General features: G+C 40.5%; 3 protein-coding genes and 1 long non-coding RNA gene across 4 annotated transcripts; 1 reads left to right on the top strand and 3 right to left on the bottom strand.

Annotated features, from left to right (window-relative positions):
• The first annotated feature begins 518 nt into the window (after positions 1-518).
• Positions 519-3128, top strand: LOC121647815. The gene is made up of 3 exons (XM_041997526.1): positions 519-928; positions 2021-2138; positions 2231-3128. Exons 1-3 carry the CDS (start codon positions 861-863, stop codon positions 2981-2983), a joined length of 939 nt encoding a protein of 312 aa, XP_041853460.1. The 5' UTR covers positions 519-860; the 3' UTR covers positions 2984-3128.
• Positions 3129-4835: 1707 nt separating this feature from the next.
• LOC121647735 lies at positions 4836-8889 on the bottom strand. Its single transcript, XR_006011882.1, has 3 exons — positions 8855-8889; positions 8691-8770; positions 4836-4901 (listed from the first exon to the last, which is right to left on the bottom strand). It is a non-coding gene; the product is annotated as an uncharacterized LOC121647735 (long non-coding RNA).
• A 2299-nt stretch (positions 8890-11188) lies between these two features.
• On the bottom strand, positions 11189-13620 carry LOC121647477. The gene is made up of 3 exons (XM_041996970.1): positions 13614-13620; positions 12271-12573; positions 11189-11550 (listed from the first exon to the last, which is right to left on the bottom strand). Exons 1-3 carry the CDS (start codon positions 13618-13620, stop codon positions 11189-11191), a joined length of 672 nt encoding a protein of 223 aa, XP_041852904.1.
• A 6394-nt stretch (positions 13621-20014) lies between these two features.
• On the bottom strand, positions 20015-23874 carry LOC121647476. Its single transcript, XM_041996969.1, has 4 exons — positions 23860-23874; positions 23531-23775; positions 20986-21103; positions 20015-20893 (listed from the first exon to the last, which is right to left on the bottom strand). Exons 1-4 carry the CDS (start codon positions 23872-23874, stop codon positions 20141-20143), a joined length of 1131 nt encoding a protein of 376 aa, XP_041852903.1. The 3' UTR covers positions 20015-20140.
• Positions 23875-24085: the final 211 nt, after the last annotated feature.

The raw sequence follows: 24085 nt of genomic DNA, 5'->3' as shown, positions 1-24085 counted from the left end.
GTGTCCAGCTTGTATTCCAGATACGCTGCTATATCTGTGGGTGGCAATAGAAAACATTATCTTTTCAGAAAGTCCAAAGGGTCAGTCCAATAGTTTTTTATTTTTTAATAATTGATATATAAGCTATACTGAACCTTACCATGAACAGTTGTAAGAGACTTTATGCACGGTGCTGTTTTTTTAACTTCCGGTTCACGACACGCCAGTAAAAACGCTTCCGGTTAAAGCTATGGTAACGTTGTGGCTGTAGATTTGAACACTGAGGGAAACAAAGGAATAAGATATTGTTCATATTCGAGACAACAGGTAGTATAGTTGTTTATAGAAGAGTGTATTACTATAATGGTATAATATATAACGTGAGATGAAGCAGGAACACAAGTTTCAGCGGCGTGAAAGGTGGACAGCTGAACACTGCTGTGTTCCATTGTTACCTCGTCAGCTAAATACAATTCAACCATCAGTTTCCACACGTTTCCCTCGGAGGATCAACAACGGAAGAGATGGATGGTGAACATCAGAAGGGATAATCTCATCATCACTCCACACACCCGTGTATGCAGTCGACACTTTACAGCGCAAGATGTCAAAGAGCCGAGTAAGGAAGGCAAGAGGAGGCGCTGAGACCCGGCGCCGTTCCACTTTTATTTCCGTGGAACAACTTTTCTCTTGGTGAGAGAAGACTTTCTGTGTGGGAACGCACAGCTAGAGAACCAGAGAATGTGGAAACTGGGGAACCAGATTGTGCACACGATCACGACTACTGCGTGGGTCCGGATCCTGCCGTTGTGGACAGTGTGCTGGAGGAAAAGCAGAGGCTACGAGAGGAAGTCGCTCCACTAAGGCAGCAGCTGGAGCAGATGTTCCTGTCACGTTTCGGGATACAGCGATTTGATGGGTCCGATGTGGACATTCGTTTTTTCACCCGGTAAGTACATTTGTTAGTTATCTTCTACTTTTAGACCAGTTATATGGAGCCCCTCTTTAGAAATAAAGTGATAATAATAACGATAACAGCAATGACAATAATAATAATAATAATACATAGCCACGCTACATAATGCATAGTCTATTCTTCTTAATAATAATAATGTTGTTGATGATGATGATGATAATACAGTGTCACAAGAGGAGCACCATTATTTTATTTTTTATATTGGTGAAAATAAAGAGCTGAGTTATAGCACAGGAGATGGTATATTGCTTTCTGCTTATTGCTTACTGTAAACATCTAGCTTACATGTTGTCGACTGTGAGCAGGTCTGATTGTAAGGTCTGACAGCAGCAGGGTGAAAGGGGCTGCTCTGTACTGTGAAAATGTTAAGCATTTATTTCATAAGGTAACCCCTCAGTATAACTGAAGTTTGCAGGAGCTTCACCTGTAGAATCTGCAGGTAGGAAGCAGCCAGGTGGATGATCAGATGCAGATATCTGCTGAGAGTGAAACATCAAGGGGAAATGAGGGGTCGTCTTCTTATATTTGGATAGACTGGTTTACTTGTTAGACTCCATGAACATGGAAATTAAAAACGTATTCTGAAATACAAATTAATAAGACCCCGGTCTAACAGGTGGTTGCTTGTAGCAGGAAGGTTTACTTCAGATCGCAGATGAAGGTCAAGAACACCAAAAGCATCATCAATGGAGAGATACAGCAGGTCCTTCCTCCCCTCTGCTGTCAGACTCCACAATTAGGCCTGTTCACAGCAGTGTTGATGTATTTATATTGTAGTTGTGTGTATATATATATTTGTATACACAACTTGTTTATCTATTCATATTGTTTTACTTGTTTACTGTGAAATAGTACAGCTGTCTACAGCACTATGAATTACCCCACTGAGGCATAAATAAATGTCTATCTAAAAAAAATTTACACAGCGTGTGGGGAAAAAAATGACTGAATATCTGACTAATGTAGTTTGGTTAACATTTATCCTGCTTATGGTAATTTTCAAAATAATGAATAAAACAAAATGGAATGTCCCTCAGGTGAAGTTAGGTCTCCATCTGTTTCCAGGTTTGCATCTTATGACCACCTGATGCGGTTTTGGCAGGTCATTCAACCATCACTGAAATACATGGTCCGAGCGACCAGCTTAACTGCTGATGATGCTGGACGACTGAGTGCTCCCACGGTAGGCCTTATTTGTAATTATGTGATTTTCCAACTACAGCACAATAAAGTAGTACAGCCAACCATTTATTTCTTATCTTGTGTATTTCACAGGGACAGGCTCTACACCCAATAGATGAGATGTTCCTGTTCCTGAACTACCCGGCCCTTGTACTGAAGCAGAGGGACCTGGCTGACCGCTATCAAATCCACCAATCTACTGTGAGCAGAATAATTCTCACATGGAGCATTTTTTTGCTTTCTGTCCTGGGTGCACAGAGAATCTGGATGACACAAGAGAGGATCCGGGAGTACCTACCTGTAGAGTTCAGAGACTATGCTGACACCACTGTGGTTCTGGACTGCACTGAGCTGAGGTGCCAAACCCCTTCTTCTCCCTTGCTACAGAGTGAGGTCTACTCAAACTACAAGTCCCACTGCACCCTGAAAGGAATGATTGGTATAGCACCACATGGTCCAGTGACCTTTGTTTCTCCCCTCTATGCTGGTTCGATCAGCGACAAGCAGCTGTTTGTGGAATCAGGTCTTTGCAAGCTTCTCCGTCCAGACTCAGCGATCATGGTGGACAGAGGCTTCCTGATGGACAACTGTGTGCCCTGTAAGATGTACAGACCTGCATTTCTTTCAGGAAGACATCAAATGCCTGAGAGTGAGGTCAGGGAAACGCAGGCAATCGCACACCTCAGAGTGCATGTGGAGCGTGTGATTCGAAGATTGAAAGAACACAAGTTATTGGATTCAGTCATTCCTTTGAATATGTTTGGTAACATTAATCAACTGTACGTTGTTGCATGTCTCCTGCTGAACTACGAAAATGGCCCCTTGGTTAAGGCTTGGGCAAAGTAGAACAATCAAATCTGACATTGCAAGTGATTATTGTAGAATAGTTAGTCATTGAATGTGATATTGTTATTGCTGTTTTAAACATTTTGATGCAATAAAAAAGGCGATCTCACAGCCTTCCTTTGGGACACAAACGGTGGAATTTTAATTGTTTTGTGTTTGTTTGTTATTTACAAGCAGAGGTGGGTAGAGAAGCCAAAAATTCTGAAATAATAGTACTGTTACATGAGAAAAATATGACTCAAGGAAAAGTCAAAGCTAGTCATCCAAATAATTACTCTAGTTAGACTAAAAAGTACTTATTGAAAAAAACTACTAAAATACTGACAACAACATCAGATATATTCTTTTTAACTAAAAATCAATAACTGAAACAGTGATGAAAAAAATGAACATGAATAAAACATCCATCACATTAAAACAGTCTTCATAAAACTGACGTAGCCACCAGCACAGTATGTTTGTTTTCTGAGATGGTCATGTGGAAGTCGTGTAACAAAACTGATTCATATTAATAAATGGCCAAAAATAGAAGCAACAAGTGGAATGCATGCAATTGTAATGGAGTAAAAGTAGTGTTAATTTATAAGTATAATTCAGTGAAAGTAAAAAGCACACCGTTTTAAAACTACTATAAAAAGTACATTTTTTGTAAAAACTTACCCAAGTTAATGTAATGGAGTAAATGTACCACGTTACTACCCACCTCTGTTTACAAGCAGTGCAAGCATCATAATCAGTTTTCTCTTTTATAGCTTGTAGAACTTCATCATCCCTGTAAATCCTCTGAATGAACAGGTCATCCTCAGTGTAGACTACAAAGCCGCACCATTCAAATCCACTTAATAAAAGTTGCCCCTGCACCTGCCAGTAGTAGGCATGTGATTTTTTTAACTGAAGTATGTCATCAGAGACCCTGAGGTAAGTGCAGTCCACATAGCTTCTGACATGAGGACACTTCACCTCTACCAGTCCAAATGCAGGTTCAGCTTTTGGGTCGTAGATCAGACCATCTGGTGAAGCCCCAAGCCACGGCGCATCGGGATGAATGATGAAGCCACATGGGTAGTGGTTGACGTCCCTCGCCAGACAATACTCCTCTATTGCCTTAGGCTCCAGCTCGAGGCCTCTCTTCATGTCGGCAGTTTTGTAGCCTGACCGAGAGATTCGAGGCCAAGCTTTCTGCCGATGACTGTCCTCTCACATGGCAAACTTCTCTGAAGCACATCACATGGATAAACAGTATATAATTAAACAGTACAATTATATATATATATATATATATATATAAACACTATACTATTATTAAAACCAAAATGCATAAGGTCTGCTAGGCTGCGGTTTCTGAAAAAGATGTTTATATGAAGGCAAAGTTTTAAAAACAAAATCATATTTAACACAGTTTCTTATTCCGACAGGATCATCATGTTTGTTTACAACTATATATGCTGTTGGGTGAAAAGTGCACATACCTAAATCTAGAGGATGTCGCACGCAGCCTCCTTAAGAGGTGCCATTCCTGCAGAGAGCTTTGCTGCCTTGTGCTCTCCTCAGTTCGGTGGGCATGTCATGTGATGTTTCCAGAGACATCATGTGGAGTTGCTGATGATGGCTCAGTACAAAGCAGCACTTGGTGGGGCCCAAGAAGTAATTGGAGGGAGGTACAGATGGTCGTGGTGTTGCAGTGGAATGCAAACACGTTTTAGGTGGGCTCCATGCTGGGAGGAGATAGGAGAGGACACTTCCTTCTTGAACTTTGCCAAAGGCACTGTCCACCAGTGGTATAGCCCCTGAAATCCCCACGGTGGTTATAAGTGGAGCAGTGTCCCTTGGCATCTGTTCATAGGCCTCGTTCAGGTGAAGCACAGTCATGTCTGGGAGCTCGCAGGTCAGGTTTGAGGCTGCTTTGTATAAATTACTCCTGCAATTACAACATAGCGTAATTGTTTTACATGTTCAGTCAAATATTTTATGAGATCAATTCAGTATAACCTTCTGACACCTGCGTGAAGCTGGCCCCCCACCCCACGCAAAACACAGTGGAAATGGTCTCGATCGTTTGTGCTGGTTTGTGCTGAAAAGATTTTCGTTTGTGCTGTTTTAGTTTTTAAGATATTAAAACATGTTTTTAAGGTCAACCTATGTTCACCCAGCCCCCCCACATTGTCCAAATTGAACAAAAATGGTCTCGATCGTTTGTGCTGCGTTAGTTTTTAAGATATGACAAGTTTCTTATGGGTCAATCATTGCATTAAACCATTACTGAATTAGTTGATGGAGTGTGTTTTGAAGGGAGCCGTTCTTGCGGTTAATTGGTCATTAATTAGTCCGGCTGATTTTTCCACTCATTCAGTGTCCGCTGCGGAGCACTGTTCTGGTACACGGTGAACTGCCTTTTTTTTTGGTAAAGATAAAGTGTGACGTTCTTATTTTGTGGGTTTTCCTGTTTCCAGACCAAGTTCGTCCATGCAACCAGTGAGTATTTAAATTTTGTTACTTCACCAATATAATAATGAGTAAACTGCATTTGTTTGGCGTGATATTGCTGCTGTTTCAACAGGGTAGCCAAATTGGGTAGGTGGCTTGGCTCAGGATCTCCAAAATCCATCAGCGTGTTTGCCCGTGATGCCGCCATACATGGGTTCCTTCCTGCCATCACACACTCTGTGGCTACCTGCACACGCAAGTGTCCAGACATGAAGCGCTTGGACTGACCTGTGTGCTTGGATTCATCAGTGTTTTTTATTTTGCACTTTAGGACCATCGGGCTGTTTAGTGCAGGCTCTTTCTCACACTGAATATCTAAATGACTAAGACACTCTTTACAGTAACCTTTTATAGATATATAATCTGTTGTCTGTGATGGATAGACCTAGGCTCTCTTAAATACAGATGTTCATGGGCTTTTAACTTCTTTCCAAATAAGCTCATTTATAATATGAGTCCAGATGCCAGGCTTCAAAATTCTGTATTCCCTTTTTTTAGTTGAAGAACCCATGTCCTTATATTCCACATATTCAGGAATAAACTGCCTCCATTTATCAAATGGAACTTCAAGCTGGAAATCCTTATCTTTTAGTCCAGGAGAAAAACCTGACTCTGATGTTTCTGGGTCACTGCTTTCTGGATCCTTGGTCTGAATACTGAACCCTAAAGCTGACCAGACATCGTATCGGTTTAACTTGACGATGGTATAAAGCGCCTTTGCAGAGATCCTGTGTCCTAGCTGCTCACTCAGCTCTGTCCAGACTCTGACTCTAGGGGTGGCTATGCTTGCGTTTTCCAGGAGTTTGGCCTCTTTTGATGAGCAGAGAACTTCCAGAAGGGAATCTCTGTCTACTGCTGGTTGTTTGGGCATCTAGTTGAAACAGAGATATCTAGTTAGTTTAATCACTTTAATATTTTTTACTAATTTGCATCCAACTTTATTGAGGACTTTATTTATCCCTCAGTAGAGGAAGTTAAATAATACTGACGTCATACTCTTGTATGAGTTATAGTAAACTAAGGTAAATACTATGAAATATTAAACATTGATTTATATTTCATATAACTTAGAAAATACATTTAAGAGGCTTGATTTGGTTGCAGCTAAGGCCTAAATAAACTTAAATGTTTTTGAATTTATTGACTTTATTATGTCATGTACATGCCATCAACAACTTAAAGTTATTACCAAGTATTCTCATTAATCTGTTAAGAATAATTAAGTAATTATTACCAAGTATTCTCATTAATCTGTTAAGAATAATTAAGTAGTTATTACCAAGTATTCTCATTAATCTGTTAAGAATAATTAAGTAATTATTACCAAGTATTCTCATTAATCTGTTAAGAATAATTAAGTAATTATTACCAAGTATTCTCATTAATCTGTTAAGAATAATTAAGTAATTATTACCAAGTATTCTCATTAATCTGTTAAGAATAATTAAGTAATTATTACCAAGTATTCTCATTAATCTGTTAAGAATAATTAAGTAATTATTACCAAGTATTCTCAATAATCTGTTAATAATTAAGTAATTATTACCAAGTATTCTCATTAATCTGTTAAGAATAATTAAGTAATTATTACCAAGTATTCTCATTAATCTGTTAAGAATAATTAAGTAGTTATTACCAAGTATTCTCATTAATCTGTTAAGAATAATTAAGTAATTATTACCAAGTATTCTCATTAATCTGTTAAGAATAATAAAGTAATTATTACCAAGTATTCTCAATAATCTGTTAATAATAAAGTAATTATTACCAAGTATTCTCATTAATCTGTTAAGAATAATTAAGTAATTATTACCAAGTATTCTCATTAATCTGTTAAGAATAATTAAGTAATTATTACCAAGTATTCTCATTAATCTGTTAAGAATAATTAAGTAGTTATTACCAAGTATTCTCATTAATCTGTTAAGAATCTAGTGCAGTCAAATGAAAGAATGAAACATCCAAAGTTGCACATTTTGACAATTTTCAGTCATCTGGGTGTTTTATACTAAATATATGTGAATTCCCAAGAAAACCTAATTGGTTTGTCTTTGCATTCATTAGATGAACCTCTTTTGCATTCTGCTAAGTTGCTGCATCTAAATAAGAATAACAGCTCTATAAAGTCTGCACTGTATAAACTGAGAGTATTACCACATTTTACTTACTTCCTTACTTAAGAGACACAAACATGTTTCAGATTTTTACTAAAAACTTTATTGAATCCTGGATTAAAACAAGGAAGAAGCTGGATAATGAAATTGTCGGTGGCTATCTTCCAAACACAGTTACATTCCTCTAAAAACACACTACACCATACTTCTCTGTAAAGTGAATTATTTGTCTAGTTTGCTGTATAATAAAACGCTGCATATCGGACGAATCACCAACCAGCATTTTCGTGGAGTTTAATGAACGGTTTGACCTTTTAAAATATTACTTAGCCTTTAGAAACCAAAGCGGCACAAACCAACATTTTTATATCGTGTTAAGTGTTTATTATTAATGCAGCTGGAATGGTGGGCTTGAGTAATCAGTCTGAGAAAACGCAGTCTGAACACAAGATGCTGCTTTTTATTACCAGTTGGCATCACAGTCACAGAACATGCTTCGTCTAAACCGTATCACTTCACCTCAGACCCATCACGCTCCCCGAATAACTTTAACTTGTGGTCACCCAAAACAAAAATTAATCTCTTCTTCCATTCTTCCCACACTATAAATTAAACGTCCTAATTTCAAAAGTGACTCGTACAAAAAAACTCACATTTTATTTCAGCACAAACGATCGAGACAATTTTTGTTCAATTTGGACAATGTGGGGGGGCTGGGTGAACTTAGGTTGACCTTAAAAACATGTTTTAATATCTTAAAATCTAAAGCAGCACAAACGAAAGTTTTTCCTGCACAAACCAGCACAAACGATCGAGACCATTTCCACTGTGTTTTGCGTGGGGTGGGGGGCCAGCTTCACGCTGGTCCTTCTGACCTGCCAAACTTTGGAGTAGACTTTATTCTTAAGAAGTTGTTCACGCTGCTTGTTGGTTTGGTATCATCTACCATGTACTATGTACTCACTGCATCTATGCCTTCTCTTGTGCCTCACTGTTAACAAGCTGTGTGCGATAAGAAGAAGAGTGTGCATGTGTGCATGCTTATAAAGGGAAATTCAATGAAACAGACAAAGGAAAATAAATGAACTATTCTATGTGTAATGTATTACCGGATTCCTTCAGCCAGTCTTCTTTCTTTGGGTCTTGCTGATACTATCACCATCTGATTGGTCGGACCAGGTTTGAAGCCCTGTAAAGAAATGTAAAAGTTAAAGATGATGTTTTTCTATGTGTGTAACTAACAACATTATGTTAAAAAATTTGGATTTTTCACCTGAGTACGAGGTTTGTGCCACTGCTGTTCAGAATGTGTGCAGCTTTGTGTTGGGGGTACAGCTGTAAGTCCCTTCTGGCTGTAATCAGCAGACTGATACAGCAAGGCTGCAACATGACTGCACAAGGCAAGCCCAGCAACACATGAACACTGGTACGTCAGCAGCTCAACAGGTTTAGTGTCTTTGAGAACCACCTGTAAAAGAAGTTGACAGAAACAGTACCATGTGAAGTGTTTTTATATCCATGCAGTGAATGATAGCCCTAAAACTGGTATGACTTATAAAAACACAGCAACTAAAGTTGTTAAACTTGTTATATGTTTTAGCCAAATATTCTTATATGTTAAAATACTGAATAGACATAAAATACTGAATTATTTTTGTCTAGTGTGCATTTCTGTAGTACCATTAACCTGCCAGGGGGTCTACAGATGGAAATTAGCCTTGAGCTATATTTACATTTGACTGAATGTTCATTAATATGCATCGTTTCCCCTTATTTCGTCTAAATGAAAAAAAAAACTCCTGACAATAAATGTAGAGCTACATAGTTCCCATCACATTAATAAACCAGAGTAGAAAATGCCTCTGAACGACAGACATTACCAGCAAAAATTACAGCAGCATCAAAACCCAGAACTGCAACTAACTGCCGTTTGAGGTGATATTTAATAAGTAAATTCTTCCCGCTGCTCCCATTTCCCTACACTCAATGAATGCGGCTTCTGGCTCTTTTTCATGGATCTGAAGCACTTTGTCCTCACTGTCACTTCTGTCTCACTCTTGTCGGAAACTGAGGAAGAGAAGCAGTAGTGACTTATTAGCAAATGGTGCTAACCAAAGAACACACAATATAAGTAGCAAAGCATTACTATATGTCAAAAACAGACCAAACATATTTCTGTGTAAAATGTGAGCTTAATATTTACTGTTCTTACTACACGGTGTCCTAATCACATTAACACGTTGACTAGCTGCCTGTCTTCTTATGATGCTACCTTCGAGCTACCACTGTTAGCGAAACACTTACCTTCATAATCGTGTATAAAGTCGGTGATAAACAACTTAAAGCCTTTAATCCGCTTGCTTGCGGACGTCGCCGTATGCTTCTGGAAAATCCTGTGGACATCGTCCACGTTGATGGAATATTCTTGTACTCTTGGGAACTTTGGTTCCCAAGAGTTTTTCCACTTCATTCCACTGCAAGACAGAGAGAAAGACAGGCAGCCCAAAATATTACTGTTTCATTAAAACTGTTTTCATAATGAACCATCCTGACTTTACCATGTACAAGAATATTTCGAGTATAGAATAGAATAGAAAATACTTCATTAATCCCTTTGGAGAGTCCTCAGGGAAATTTGGGTACCAGCAGCAATACAACACCAACAGTAACTGTAGCATAACATTAATCTAAAGCATTTAACAAGGAACACGTGACTATTTACACATTTTATTACAGTAAAGCTGGAACACGTAAGTATTTTAATAAAAAGTGGTCTAAATATTCTTCAACCAGAGTTTAAATTTGCTTCATGGTAGCTTGCAGTGTGTGACTGTGTAACACATTAAACACACAGCTGGTCTATGCGTCTTCCTCCAGAAGGTCTGAGCTGCTGTCATCCTGTTGCCTTTCCTCTTCATCATCACATATTCACGTATTCACATATTATTGCCAATTAATTTCTAAGACTCATTCTAAGTTTACACTTTGGTGAAATATGTTCTTTGCATGCAACCATTTCCTCTAGTTTTAAGATACTACGTCAGCACTGGCAGAACGAGGTAGCGTACATGTACTGTTAGAAATAAATTGCACTCAATAGATTTCATTAAGCAACATTTGTCAAATCCCAGTATTGAAAATTGCAGAATGTTTAGCAATGTTATTGTTTCAACAACCACCGCTGTCTAGTATCTCAATGTAAACTGTCACAAATCATGCTTAAGGCCCAACTCTCAAGCAACTTTATTTAATAGCACTTTTTTAATACATCAGGTAACAAATGTTTAACACTGTACAGGTGTGTTTTTGTACGTGGCACACCCAGGAACTACAGATGAAAATAAGCTTCTCTGGCTATTTTCCAGTACAATAAACACTGTGAAATCTTCCTGCCAAAGAAATTGAAAATGGAAAAAAGAAAAAGTTGCACACCATGCATTCAGTGAAGATCAATGAAAAACCCTTCACATTAAAGACAACACTTGTGCTCCTCATATGTTACTCATGTTTACACCTACACAGCACTAAACCCCCTCTCCACCTCTGCACTGCATCACTCCATCCCTCTATGCGAGTTTAATGTGAAGGCATGGTAAACAAAACAAATTTAACAAAACCTTTTGCTGAGCTTCATGAGAAGCAGGTTTTCCAAGTTCTCAGAAAGCAGCTTAGCCCTCTTGGGACTAAAAATCATTCCTGCTGTGCTAAAAAGCCTCTCACAGGCAGCTGAGGCAGGTAGTGGTGTGTTGAGCTTAAGAGACAGGTGGCACACAGATGGAAATGTTTTTAGGATGTCCATGGTATCAGTTGGACTGGCCAGGTAGGACTCTAGTTGTTTGGTGTTACCGTCCCGTTGATCTGTCTGCTTGATTGACAAAAAGAAGTCCTCCTCTTCTGCTGACGACAGAGAGTCACCTGACTGTGCTGCACTACTCTGCTCCTTCAGGTGGGTTTTGATGTAGTCAAGGCCTATGGGGGATATAAAACCAAATGAAGAAACAAAATTAGAATACAAGAGAAGGGGATGGACAGAAGAGGGAGGGACTGAGCAAGGGAGGGCAAGGAAATGAAGGACTATGGATGGAGGTGTGGAGAAGGAGGTAGGGAAGGGTTGTGGGGTTATAAGTGGAATTTATACCATATTTATATCCACTTTGGTTGAATGTACATATAGATGTGAGGGGAGTGAGTTTTAGGGTGTTAAGAATATTAAACATAATTTAAAAAATATAACAATACAATAAAAGAAAATAGGGGTGTCCTGATACGATATCGGAAATAGGTCTGATATCTGCAAAAAATAATCGGATGATATCGGACTGCATCAAAAATCTCCGATATATAAGCAGTCCACTCCACCCTGAATTCTGGTCTAGCAATTCTTTCCAGCAGCGCTCGGATGCAGCATGCGTTTGGTTAATAATAAATGGTTAATAATAAAATGGTCAGTTTTTTTCCCTCATGCTTACTGTTGCTAAATATTGTTCTATGTTTGAGTAATATCACTTGATCATGCCGTTCACATATTCCACACTACAAAACGGGTAAAAGTGTGTATGATTTATGTTGATATCTTATCGGACTGATATCAGTATCGATCAATCCTGAAGGCTGTGATATCGGTATTGTCTCAGAAGTGAAAAAGTTGTATCGGGATTCGGGACGCCCCTAAAAGAAAGCAACACATACCACATTTAATGATGCCTTCATCAGTAGTCCAGCGTGTCCTGAACTTGGGGACAAGAATGGCAGCAGCAATCAGCTCTGGATCAGCAAGCGTCTCTCCAAAGCGACGTTCAAGCCCTGCTTGAAGAGCATCCACCAATGGCCCACGGTACTTGGAGGTGGTGTGAAGGTTCTGGAGCTTGGACTTGAGCAGTGTGATGGAGGGTACATGCCACCCCATCTGCACGTTTGCCTCACCCTGAAGAACATCAACTGCTTTTGCAACTGGGCTCATGGTCTTTGCATATTCTGTGAGAAAAGCTGAACCTGAGAAACATACAGATACACAAAACCATCAGTGTCTAAACAGTCAAACATTACATGCCCACAACACCTAAAACTATGCAAAGTTTATGCTGTGTTCTTTGCAAGTGCATTATAGCATTATTACTTAGTTCTACTCCCTGTTAGGCCACTAGGCGGCACTATAAGTTAGCACTGCAGGTCATCACCTTTAGTGTTGGTAGAACAGCAGGGAAGAATATATCACCTGAAAAGATGGTGAATAAAGAAGCTAGCTGCTCTTGTTGATGATCTCTTACACATTTACTTACACCAGCCGACCCTACAGTTAGGTGGTAATTAGGGCTGCACGGTATTGGAAGAAACTGGCATTATAATATTTTCCAACCCTGCGATATACATTGCGATATATATTTCAATATGAAAAGATACAAGAATTTCAGCAGATGACTTGAACAGCACTTTATGGTGGATCACTGTGCACAATGTATGTCAGGTACCTTTGAAATTAGATAAGAACACACGAGTTAATTTGCCTCCTACGTTGCGATTTGACCTGCGATGTTACTATTGCGCACAAATATATTGCGATGATGCTCAAACGATATATTGTGCAGCCCTAGTGGTAGTGCAAAGTAAACTTACATCGGAATCTTCAGCGTGCTGCAGATGGCTGCAATGGCTGCTTCTCCTTGTTCTTTCACAATCCGTACAATCCTCTCAACAGCATAGAAGAGAGAATTCCACCTTGTAACAATAAGAAAGGGGGTACATTATATTTGTATAGTGCTTTACATCTGAAACAGATTGAAAGGGTTGAACACGTCTCAAAATGCAAAGTGTACCTTGTTTCACAAGGCCTCAGGAGCTGGAGTCTGCAGTGTTCTTCAATTATCTCTGTAGGCGAGGTGGATCTGCTGCTCTTGTTCCAGAGAGCCTGGCACTTTGCAAACGATGAGCGAGAGAGCTTTATGTAGATCCGGTCTTCATTCACTGCTTGGACATCAACTATTGCCACCTGCGAATATCAAAGGACCGTGTTGAGAATAAGCGTTCAAACTTACATGTCATCCCTTGGATCCATAAACTCGATCAATCATCCACCAGGTTCAGAAGATGACAGGCACAGCGATGGTGCTTTGGCAGTAGGGCTGCACGATTATGACCAAAATAATAATCACGATTATTTTGATCAATATTGTAATCACGATTATTAATCGCGATTATTCACTGTGTTTGGAAAAACATGTATTTTTATTGCACCAATTATAAACAAACTACTTTGCAACAATTTTTTGTGAAAAAGTAAACTTTAAATTAGAATAGATGATAAATAATGCAATAAATACATTTACCATTCATTTTTGAGAAGTTAATGTAAATTTTGGGGCTACAAAAGATGCTAAATCAAGAGCTGTTTAGGTGCCAAAAGAACCGGTTCTCTGAAAAGAGCCGAACATCCATCACTAGTAATGGATGCTAGTGTGGGAGGGATGTTGTGAGAAAGGCAAACATTGAAGAAAAGACAACATAAAAATGTTTAGAACAGTAAAGAAATAATAAAAATTTAATTCTTCAGTCAATATTTTCTTTGTTTTTTAAGTTTAATTTTATTAAGTGTAATGTTTTTTTTAATTAGGAGTCTGCAACATGTCACAACACTTTTTAAATGTTAATGTCGACACTCTTCATTAATAAACATTAATATCTGACGGTAAGCCAGCGCGGGACCAGCCAGCAGCAGTTATGTACGTTTCATTTTCAGCCTGGTCATGAAACAGATCTTCTGCTCTGAGTCCAGCTGCTGCGTGAGGACCAAGCCTCTTCTGAGTGCTTCTGGACGGGGGAGGGGTCGGAGCACCCCCCCCTTGTTGAAGAGTGAACTATACGCTCTTTCACGTCAGTCTCCAAAAGTCTCCAATATCACCAGAAAAAGTCGTTAGATTAGTCGCTAGTCGTTTTTTGAAAATAAGTCGCTAGAGGTGAGTGAAAACTAGCAACACTGAGTACAACTAGCTGCCGACTGTAAAAGGTGCACGCCCTTGTTCTTTAGGCAGCTTAATGAAGCTTTGGCCTCGCGTTCGCCCCCTGGTGGTTGGCCGACTGCAGGTTGAGAATGTGTGTGATCAGAGAAGCAGCAGAGCTGCGTTTTTAATGTAAATATCGCTGACGATCAGGTTCGTTTAATTGTGGCCACCAAAATCGTGATCACGATCAAAATCCGATTAATTGTGCAGCCCTATTTGGCAGTTGGTATTCCAGGCCATCATCCTGCTCCAGCAAGGGGCCGGCTTCAACAGCCTCCATCGTGATCTCTTCACCATCCTCCTCTCCTTATTAATAAAATATTAATTAGCATTCAAGGGTGTTTTTCAAGATATCCAAACACTTAGTAGTTATGTCATCTTCACAAACCAATATGATGCAACACTCACCTGATTCATCTGGCTCTGCCCCGAATGGTTCTGCACTGTTGTTTTCATCATCGACACCGTACACTCTGAAGGCTTTCAGAAAATTGGACCCACTATCTGTCGTTGTACGCACAATCTTGTCTCTGATGTTGAACTCTAGACAGACAGACGGGTAAAAAAAAAGGCATACCGATACGACACCACAGGAAATTTGATGATTGCACACATTAACAGTTAAGAATCCAGATATTCAGAGTTAAGTATGTCAAGTATTAAAATTAACGAATGAATGCAGATGTGACAACAAGCCTAAATATTTAAACTGAATTGGACTCAAGGAAAATGCTACTAAACCTACCAATAGCCTACATACCTGTATGGATCTTAGTCAGAGCATCTGCAAGTGCAGTGAAGTTGTGTGGTCCTTTCAGCTGCATGCATGCTAGTGCAGCAGAGCACCGCTGCAGACTTGTAGGATGTACCCGGTGGGCTGTGACACTGATGAAGCCCTTTCTGTTTGCTGTCCAGCAGTCAGTGGTGGTCCCTATGAACTCCACATCATGCATCGCCGCCTTGAGATTCTCTTTCATCTCTGTAGTTGCTTTGTCAATTCTGCTCTTCATGGTATTGCGAACCATGACAGATGCGTCGGGTTGGAGGTATTTAATTAGACGTTGAAAACCCTGTTCTTCTACAACACTCAGAGGGTGCAGGCCATTAACCACAAAATCAACAAGACGCTCATCCACACCTTTCTGTGTTACACGAGGTGTATCCCACAGTTTCAGCTGCTTGGGTGTTGCTTGGTCATTCGGATCTTCCTCATGCTTCCTTTTCTGAATAGCTAGCTTGGTGTACTTCTCCAGGTATCTCTCGTGCTTTCTCTAGAGGGGCAAATGTAGGAGAGCCATGTGATACAAAGAGAGTCAAGTGATACAAATGTTTGTCAGGGCAGCATTGCCTTTAGCTTATAATGTTAGCCTTATATCATCACCAGCGGTGCACACAACAATTTTGATCTGGCTCTCAAATGGGGGCGCTGATGTTTTTAATCTATGAGTCATGGGTCAGATAGTTTTTCTGATAAAAATGTGATTCAATACAAAATGTGCATTTAAGTAAATTATACAGATTAACATTTGACTTCATAAAATGAAAAAGACCCCCCCGGTTTCACTATAACTTTACTGCTGTTAACAGTACTGTTTGGCTTTTTTGAATTGTAACAGCAGCACCACCTAAAATCATTTCCCCAGACAATGTTTGTATCCCTAAGAGCAAGAACATGAATTCTAATAGCAATAACGTCTGCACACTAAGATGTTAGGTATTCAGATGAGCGGTCTAATGTTAGCTTAGCTAACTAGCTAACACGTAGCTAGCGCTAATGACTTACCTTAATGTGTTTCCTGAGGTTTGACGGACTGTTCTTGAACGCCAATATTTCCTGGGGTTTTGGTTTGCACAAGATACAACGCATTTGCCAGGAGTTGCTTTTAGCACCAACAAACTCAAAAAGCTCTTTCAAATAAGGCCATGGGTGCAGCTCCCCAACACACTGCTCCTGTGACTGAGCGCCATCCTCACCGTTGTCCATTTTGTGCAGCTGCTCAAACGTTGGTGGTGTAACAGGTGTGGGCGCGGAGTGGCAGACCTGCTCTGACACGCACACAATGGGCTTTATGCGCAGTCTCTTCCGGGTCACGATAAGCCAGCCCAACTACTTCCGGTTGACAGCTGCCAAAGCGGTGAATATGGTGTTTTTTACCCGTTGTCTTCAAGACTTGCCTCGCATCAACGTGGACGATGTCCACAGGATTTTCCAGAAGCATACGGCGACGTCCGCAAGCAAGCGGATTAAAGGCTTTAAGTTGTTTATCACCGACTTTATACACGATTATGAAGGTAAGTGTTTCGCTAACAGTGGTAGCTCGAAGGTAGCATCATAAGAAGACAGGCAGCTAGTCAACGTGTTAATGTGATTAGGACACCGTGTAGTAAGAACAGTAAATATTAAGCTCACATTTTACACAGAAATATGTTTGGTCTGTTTTTGACATATAGTAATGCTTTGCTACTTATATTGTGTGTTCTTTGATTAGCAATTTACTTATTAAATATCACCTCAAACGGCAGTTAGTTGCAGTTCTGGGTTTTCATGCTGCTGTAATTTTTGCTGTTAATGTCTGTCGTTCAGAGGCATTTTCTACTCTGGTTTATTAATGTGATGGGAACTATGTAGCTCTACATTTATTGTCAGGAGTTTTTTTTTCATTTAGACGAAATAAGGGGAAACGATGCATATTAATGAACATTCAGTCAAATGTAAATATAGCTCAAGGCTAATTTCATCTGTAGACCCCCTGGCAGGTTAATGGTACTACAGAAATGCACACTAGACAAAAATAATTCAGTATTTTATATCTATTCAGTATTTTAACATATAATAAAATTTGGCTAAAACATATAACAAGTTTAACAACTTTAGTTGCTGTGTTTTTATAAGTCATACCAGTTTTAGGGCTATCATTCACTGCATGGATATAAAAACACTTCACATGGTACTGTTTCTATCAACTTCTTTTACAGGTGGTTCTCAAAGACACTAAACCTGTTGAGCTGCTGACGTACCAGTGTTCATGTGTTGCTGGGCTTGCCCTGTGCAGTCATGTTGCAGCCTTGCTGTATCAGTCTGCTGATTACAGCCAGAAGGGACTTACAGCTGTACCCCCAACACAAAGCTGCACACATTCTGAACAGCAGTGGCACAAACCTCGTACTCAGATGAAAAATCCAAATTTTTTAACATAATGTTGTTAGTTACACACATACAAAAACATCATCTTTAACTTTTACATTTCTTTACAGGGCTTCAAACCTGGTCCGACCAATCAGATGGTGATAGTATCAGCAAGACCCAAAGAAAGAAGACTGGCTGAAGGAATCCGGTAATACATTACATATAGAATAGTTCATTTATTTTCCTTTGTCTGTTTCATTGAATTTCCCTTTATAAGCATGCACACATGCACACTCTTCTTCTTATCGCACACAGCTTGTTAACAGTGAGGCACAAGAGAAGGCATAGATGCAGTGAGTACACAGTACATGGTAGATGATACCAAACCAACAAGCAGCATGAACAACTTCTTAAGAATAAAGTCTACTCCAAAGTTTGGCAGGTCAGAAGGTTAAACTGAATTGATCTCATAAAATATTTGACTGAACATGTAAAACAATGACGCTATGTTGTAATTGCAGGAGTAATTTATACAAAGCAGCCTCAAACCTGACCTGCGAGCTCCCAGACATGACTGTGCTTCACCTGAACGAGGCCTATGAACAGATGCCAAGGGACACTGCTCCACTTATAACCACCGTGGGGATTTCAGGGGCTATACCACTGGTGGACAGTGCCTTTGGCAAAGTTCAAGAAGGAAGTGTCCTCTCCTATCTCCTCCCAGCATGGAGCCCACCTAAAACGTGTTTGCATTCCACTGCAACACCACGACCATCTGTACCTCCCTCCAATTACTTCTTGGGCCCCACCAAGTGCTGCTTTGTACTGAGCCATCATCAGCAACTCCACATGATGTCTCTGGAAACATCACATGACATGGCCCACCGAACTGAGGAGAGCACAAGGCAGCAAAGCTCTCTGCAGGAATGGCACCTCTTAAGGAGGCTGCGTGCGACATCCTCTAGATTTAGGTATGTGCACTTTTCACCCAACAGCATATATAGTTGTAAACAAACATGATGATCCTGTCGGAATAAGAAACTGTGTTAAATATGATTTTGTTTTTAAAACTTTGCCTTCATATAAACATCTTTTTCAGAAACCGCAGCCTAGCAGACCTTATGCATTTTGGTTTTAATAATAGTATAGTGTTTATATATATATATATATATAATTGTACTGTTTAATTATATACTGTTTATCCATGTGATGTGCTTCAGAGAAGTTTGCCATGTGAGAGGACAGTCATCGGCAGAAAGCTTGGCCTCGAATCTCCCAGTCAGGCTACAAAACTGCCGACATGAAGAGAGGCCTCGAGCTGGAGCCTAAGGCAATAGAGGAGTATTGTCTGGCGAGGGACGTCAACCACTACCCATGTGGCTTCATCATTCATCCCGATGCGCCGTGGCTTGGGGCTTCACCAGATGGTCTGATCTACGACCCAAAAGCTGAACCTGCATTTGGACTGGTAGAGGTGAAGTGTCCTCATGTCAGAAGCTATGTGGACTGCACTTACCTCAGGGTCTCTGATGACATACTTCAGTTAAAAAAATCACATGCCTACTACTGGCAGGTGCAGGGGCAACTTTTATTAAGTGGATTTGAATGGTGCGGCTTTGTAGTCTACACTGAGGATGACCTGTTCATTCAGAGGATTTACAGGGATGATGAAGTTCTACAAGCTATAAAAGAGAAAACTGATTATGATGCTTGCACTGCTTGTAAACAGAGGTGGGTAGTAACGTGGTACATTTACTCCATTACATTAACTTGGGTAAGTTTGTACAAAAAATGTACTTTTTATAGTAGTTTTAAAACGGTGTGCTTTTTACTTTCACTCAAATATACTTATAAATTAACACTACTTTTACTCCATTACAATTGCATGCATTCCACTCGTTGCTTCTATTTTTTTGGCCATTTATTAATATGAATCAGTTTTGTTACACGACTTCCACATGACCATCTCAGAAAACAAACATACTGTGCTGGAGGCTACGTCAGTTTTATGAAGACTGTTTTAATGTGATGGATGTTTTATTCATGTTCATTTTTTTCATCACTGTTTCAGTTATTGATTTTTAGTTAAAAAGAATATATCTGATGTTGTTGTCAGTATTTTAGTAGTTTTTTTCAATAAGTACTTTTTAGTCTAACTAGAGTAATTATTTGGATGACTAGCTTTGACTTTTCCTTGAGTCATATTTTTCTCATGTAACAGTACTATTATTTCAGAATTTTTGGCTTCTCTACCCACCTCTGCTTGTAAATAACAAACAAACACAAAACAATTAAAATTCCACCGTTTGTGTCCCAAAGGAAGGCTGTGAGATCGCCTTTTTTTATTGCATCAAAATGTTTAAAACAGCAATAACAATATCACATTCAATGACTAACTATTCTACAATAATCACTTGCAATGTCAGATTTGATTGTTCTACTTTGCCCAAGCCTTAACCAAGGGGCCATTTTCGTAGTTCAGCAGGAGACATGCAACAACGTACAGCTGATTAATGTTACCAAACATATTCAAAGGAATGACTGAATCCAATAACTTGTGTTCTTTCAATCTTCGAATCACACGCTCCACATGCACTCTGAGGTGTGCGATTGCCTGCGTTTCCCTGACCTCACTCTCAGGCATTTGATGTCTTCCTGAAAGAAATGCAGGTCCGTACATCTTACAGGGCACACAGTTGTCCATCAGGAAGCCTCTGTCCACCATGATCGCTGAGTCTGGACGGAGAAGCTTGCAAAGACCTGATTCCACAAACAGCTGCTTGTCGCTGATCGAACCAGCATAGAGGGGAGAAACAAAGGTCACTGGACCATGTGGTGCTATACCAATCATTCCTTTCAGGGTGCAGTGGGACTTGTAGTTTGAGTAGACCTCACTCTGTAGCAAGGGAGAAGAAGGGGTTTGGCACCTCAGCTCAGTGCAGTCCAGAACCACAGTGGTGTCAGCATAGTCTCTGAACTCTACAGGTAGGTACTCCCGGATCCTCTCTTGTGTCATCCAGATTCTCTGTGCACCCAGGACAGAAAGCAAAAAAATGCTCCATGTGAGAATTATTCTGCTCACAGTAGATTGGTGGATTTGATAGCGGTCAGCCAGGTCCCTCTGCTTCAGTACAAGGGCCGGGTAGTTCAGGAACAGGAACATCTCATCTATTGGGTGTAGAGCCTGTCCCTGTGAAATACACAAGATAAGAAATAAATGGTTGGCTGTACTACTTTATTGTGCTGTAGTTGGAAAATCACATAATTACAAATAAGGCCTACCGTGGGAGCACTCAGTCGTCCAGCATCATCAGCAGTTAAGCTGGTCGCTCGGACCATGTATTTCAGTGATGGTTGAATGACCTGCCAAAACCGCATCAGGTGGTCATAAGATGCAAACCTGGAAACAGATGGAGACCTAACTTCACCTGAGGGACATTCCATTTTGTTTTATTCATTATTTTGAAAATGACCATAAGCAGGATAAATGTTAACCAAACTACATTAGTCAGATATTCAGTCATTTTTTTCCCACACGCTGTGTAAATTTTTTTTAGATAGACATTTATTTATGCCTCAGTGGGGTAATTCATAGTGCTGTAGACAGCTGTACTATTTCACAGTAAACAAGTAAAACAATATGAATAGATAAACAAGTTGTGTATACAAATATATATATATACACAACTACAATATAAATACATCAACACTGCTGTGAACAGGCCTAATTGTGGAGTCTGACAGCAGAGGGGAGGAAGGACCTGCTGTATCTCTCCATTGATGATGCTTTTGGTGTTCTTGACCTTCATCTGCGATCTGAAGTAAACCTTCCTGCTACAAGCAACCACCTGTTAGACCGGGGTCTTATTAATTTGTATTTCAGAATACGTTTTTAATTTCCATGTTCATGGAGTCTAACAAGTAAACCAGTCTATCCAAATATAAGAAGACGACCCCCCATTTCCCCTTGATGTTTCACTCTCAGCAGATATCTGCATCTGATCATCCACCTGGCTGCTTACTACCTGCAGATTCTACAGGTGAAGCTCCTGCAAACTTCAGTTATACTGAGGGGTTACCTTATGAAATAAATGCTTAACATTTTCACAGTACAGAGCAGCCCCTTTCACCCTGCTGCTGTCAGACCTTACAATCAGACCTGCTCACAGTCGACAACATGTAAGCTAGATGTTTACAGTAAGCAATAAGCAGAAAGCAATATACCATCTCCTGTGCTATAACTCAGCTCTTTAATTTTCACCAATATAAAAAATAAAATAATGGAGCTCCTCTTGTGACACTGTATTATCATCATCATCATCAACAACATTATTATTATTATTAAGAAGAATAGACTATGCATTATGTAGCGTGGCTATGTATTATTATTAGGGTCCGAGCCATACAAAGTATGGCAAGGCCCTATTGTGGTTGAAATGTTTCTCCTCCTAAGCATTTCGACGCCAAATTTGACCCCCTAAACACCCATGAAAAGTTGTGAAACTTGGCACACACGTCAAGCCCGGCGAAAATCGGATATTATAAGGTCCGCATACACATCAATGCAAAATTGGCTCAACAGCGCCACCTAGAGTCACCAAAATCACCACATGAATGGGGCCCAGGAAGTCTACTTCAACGTAGGAAGACGAAACTCGGCACACACGTGTACCACCCCGTGTTGACCAAAAAAACTCAATGTAACACCTGTCGCCATGGCAACGGGGTGCCCGCCATCTTGGCGTGTGCGGCCATTTTTTTTCCCATTTTTTCCACTTTACACACATCGTATTTGAACGAACTAGTCTGAGGGGATTCGTGCGACTGACTCCAAACTTGGTGGGAAGCTTCCTGACAAGTTGGGCACCAAACGCTATTCAAATCTTTCTAATAGCAGAAAGCGTGTTACCGTGGCAACCGACGGAAAATGACCTTCTCGCCATGAAACACGGTTTGCTCATATCTCCTTAGAAATACGTGGGATCTGCACCAAACTTGACAGGATTCATACTGGTGACACCCCAAGTCCACCAAATAAGTCAATCGAACACCTGTTGCCATGGCAACTGGGTGCCCGCCATCTTGGATTTCACTGCCATTTGAACGAACTAGTCTGAGGGGATTCAGGCCACCGACTCCAAACTTGGTGAGAACGTTCCTGACAAGTTGGGGACCAAACGCTATTCAAATCTCTCTATTAGGAAAAAGCCTGTAACCGTGGCAACCGACGGAAAAAGCCTTCTCGCCATGAAACACGGTTTGCTCATATCTCCATAGAAATACACGGGATCTTCACCAAACTTCACAGCATTCATACGTGTCCCACCCCAAGTGCAGCAAAGAAGTCAATCGAACACCTGTTGCCATGGCAACGGTGTACCCGCCATCTTGGATTTCACTGCCATTTGAACGAACTAGTCTGAGGGGATTCGGGCGACCGACTCCAAACTTGGTGGGAACCTTCCGGACAAGTTGGGGAACAAACGCTACTCAAATCTTTCTGATAGGAGAAAGCGTGTAACCGTGGCAACCGACGGAAAAAGCCTTCTCGCCATGAAACATGGTTTGCTCATATCTCCATAGGAATACATGGGAACTGCACCAAACTTGACATGATTCATACCGGTTGGGTCCTTAGCGCGTTACACCACCTGTTGTCATGGCGACATCGGGTGGCGGGGTCCAGGCAGCTCGGACCCGATGGATGCCGCTTGCGGCTTTAATTATTGTTGTCATTGCTGTTATCGTTATTATTATCACTTTATTTCTAAAGAGGGGCTCCATATAACTGGTCTAAAAGTAGAAGATAACTAACAAATGTACTTACCGGGTGAAAAAACGAATGTCCACATCGGACCCATCAAATCGCTGTATCCCGAAACGTGACAGGAACATCTGCTCCAGCTGCTGCCTTAGTGGAGCGACTTCCTCTCGTAGCCTCTGCTTTTCCTCCAGCACACTGTCCACAACGGCAGGATCCGGACCCACGCAGTAGTCGTGATCGTGTGCACAATCTGGTTCCCCAGTTTCCACATTCTCTGGTTCTCTAGCTGTGCGTTCCCACACAGAAGTCTTCTCTCACCAAGAGAAAAGTTGTTCCACGGAAATAAAAGTGGAACGGCGCCGGGTCTCAGCGCCTCCTCTTGCCTTCCTTACTCGGCTCTTTGACATCTTGCGCTGTAAAGTGTCGACTGCATACACGGGTGTGTGGAGTGATGATGAGATTATCCCTTCTGATGTTCACCATCCATCTCTTCCATTGCTGATCATCCGAGGGAAACGTGTGGAAACTGATGGTTGAATTGTATTTAGCTGACGAGGTAACAATGGAACACAGCAGTGTTTCAGCTGTCCACCTTTCACGCCGCTGAAACTTGTGTTC

This window comes from Melanotaenia boesemani, chromosome 10 (assembly GCF_017639745.1).
Source record: "Melanotaenia boesemani isolate fMelBoe1 chromosome 10, fMelBoe1.pri, whole genome shotgun sequence".
NCBI lineage: Eukaryota > Metazoa > Chordata > Actinopteri > Atheriniformes > Melanotaeniidae > Melanotaenia > Melanotaenia boesemani.
The sequence above is the reverse complement of the archived record's forward strand: the minus strand, read 5'-3'. Positions and strand labels throughout refer to the sequence as shown.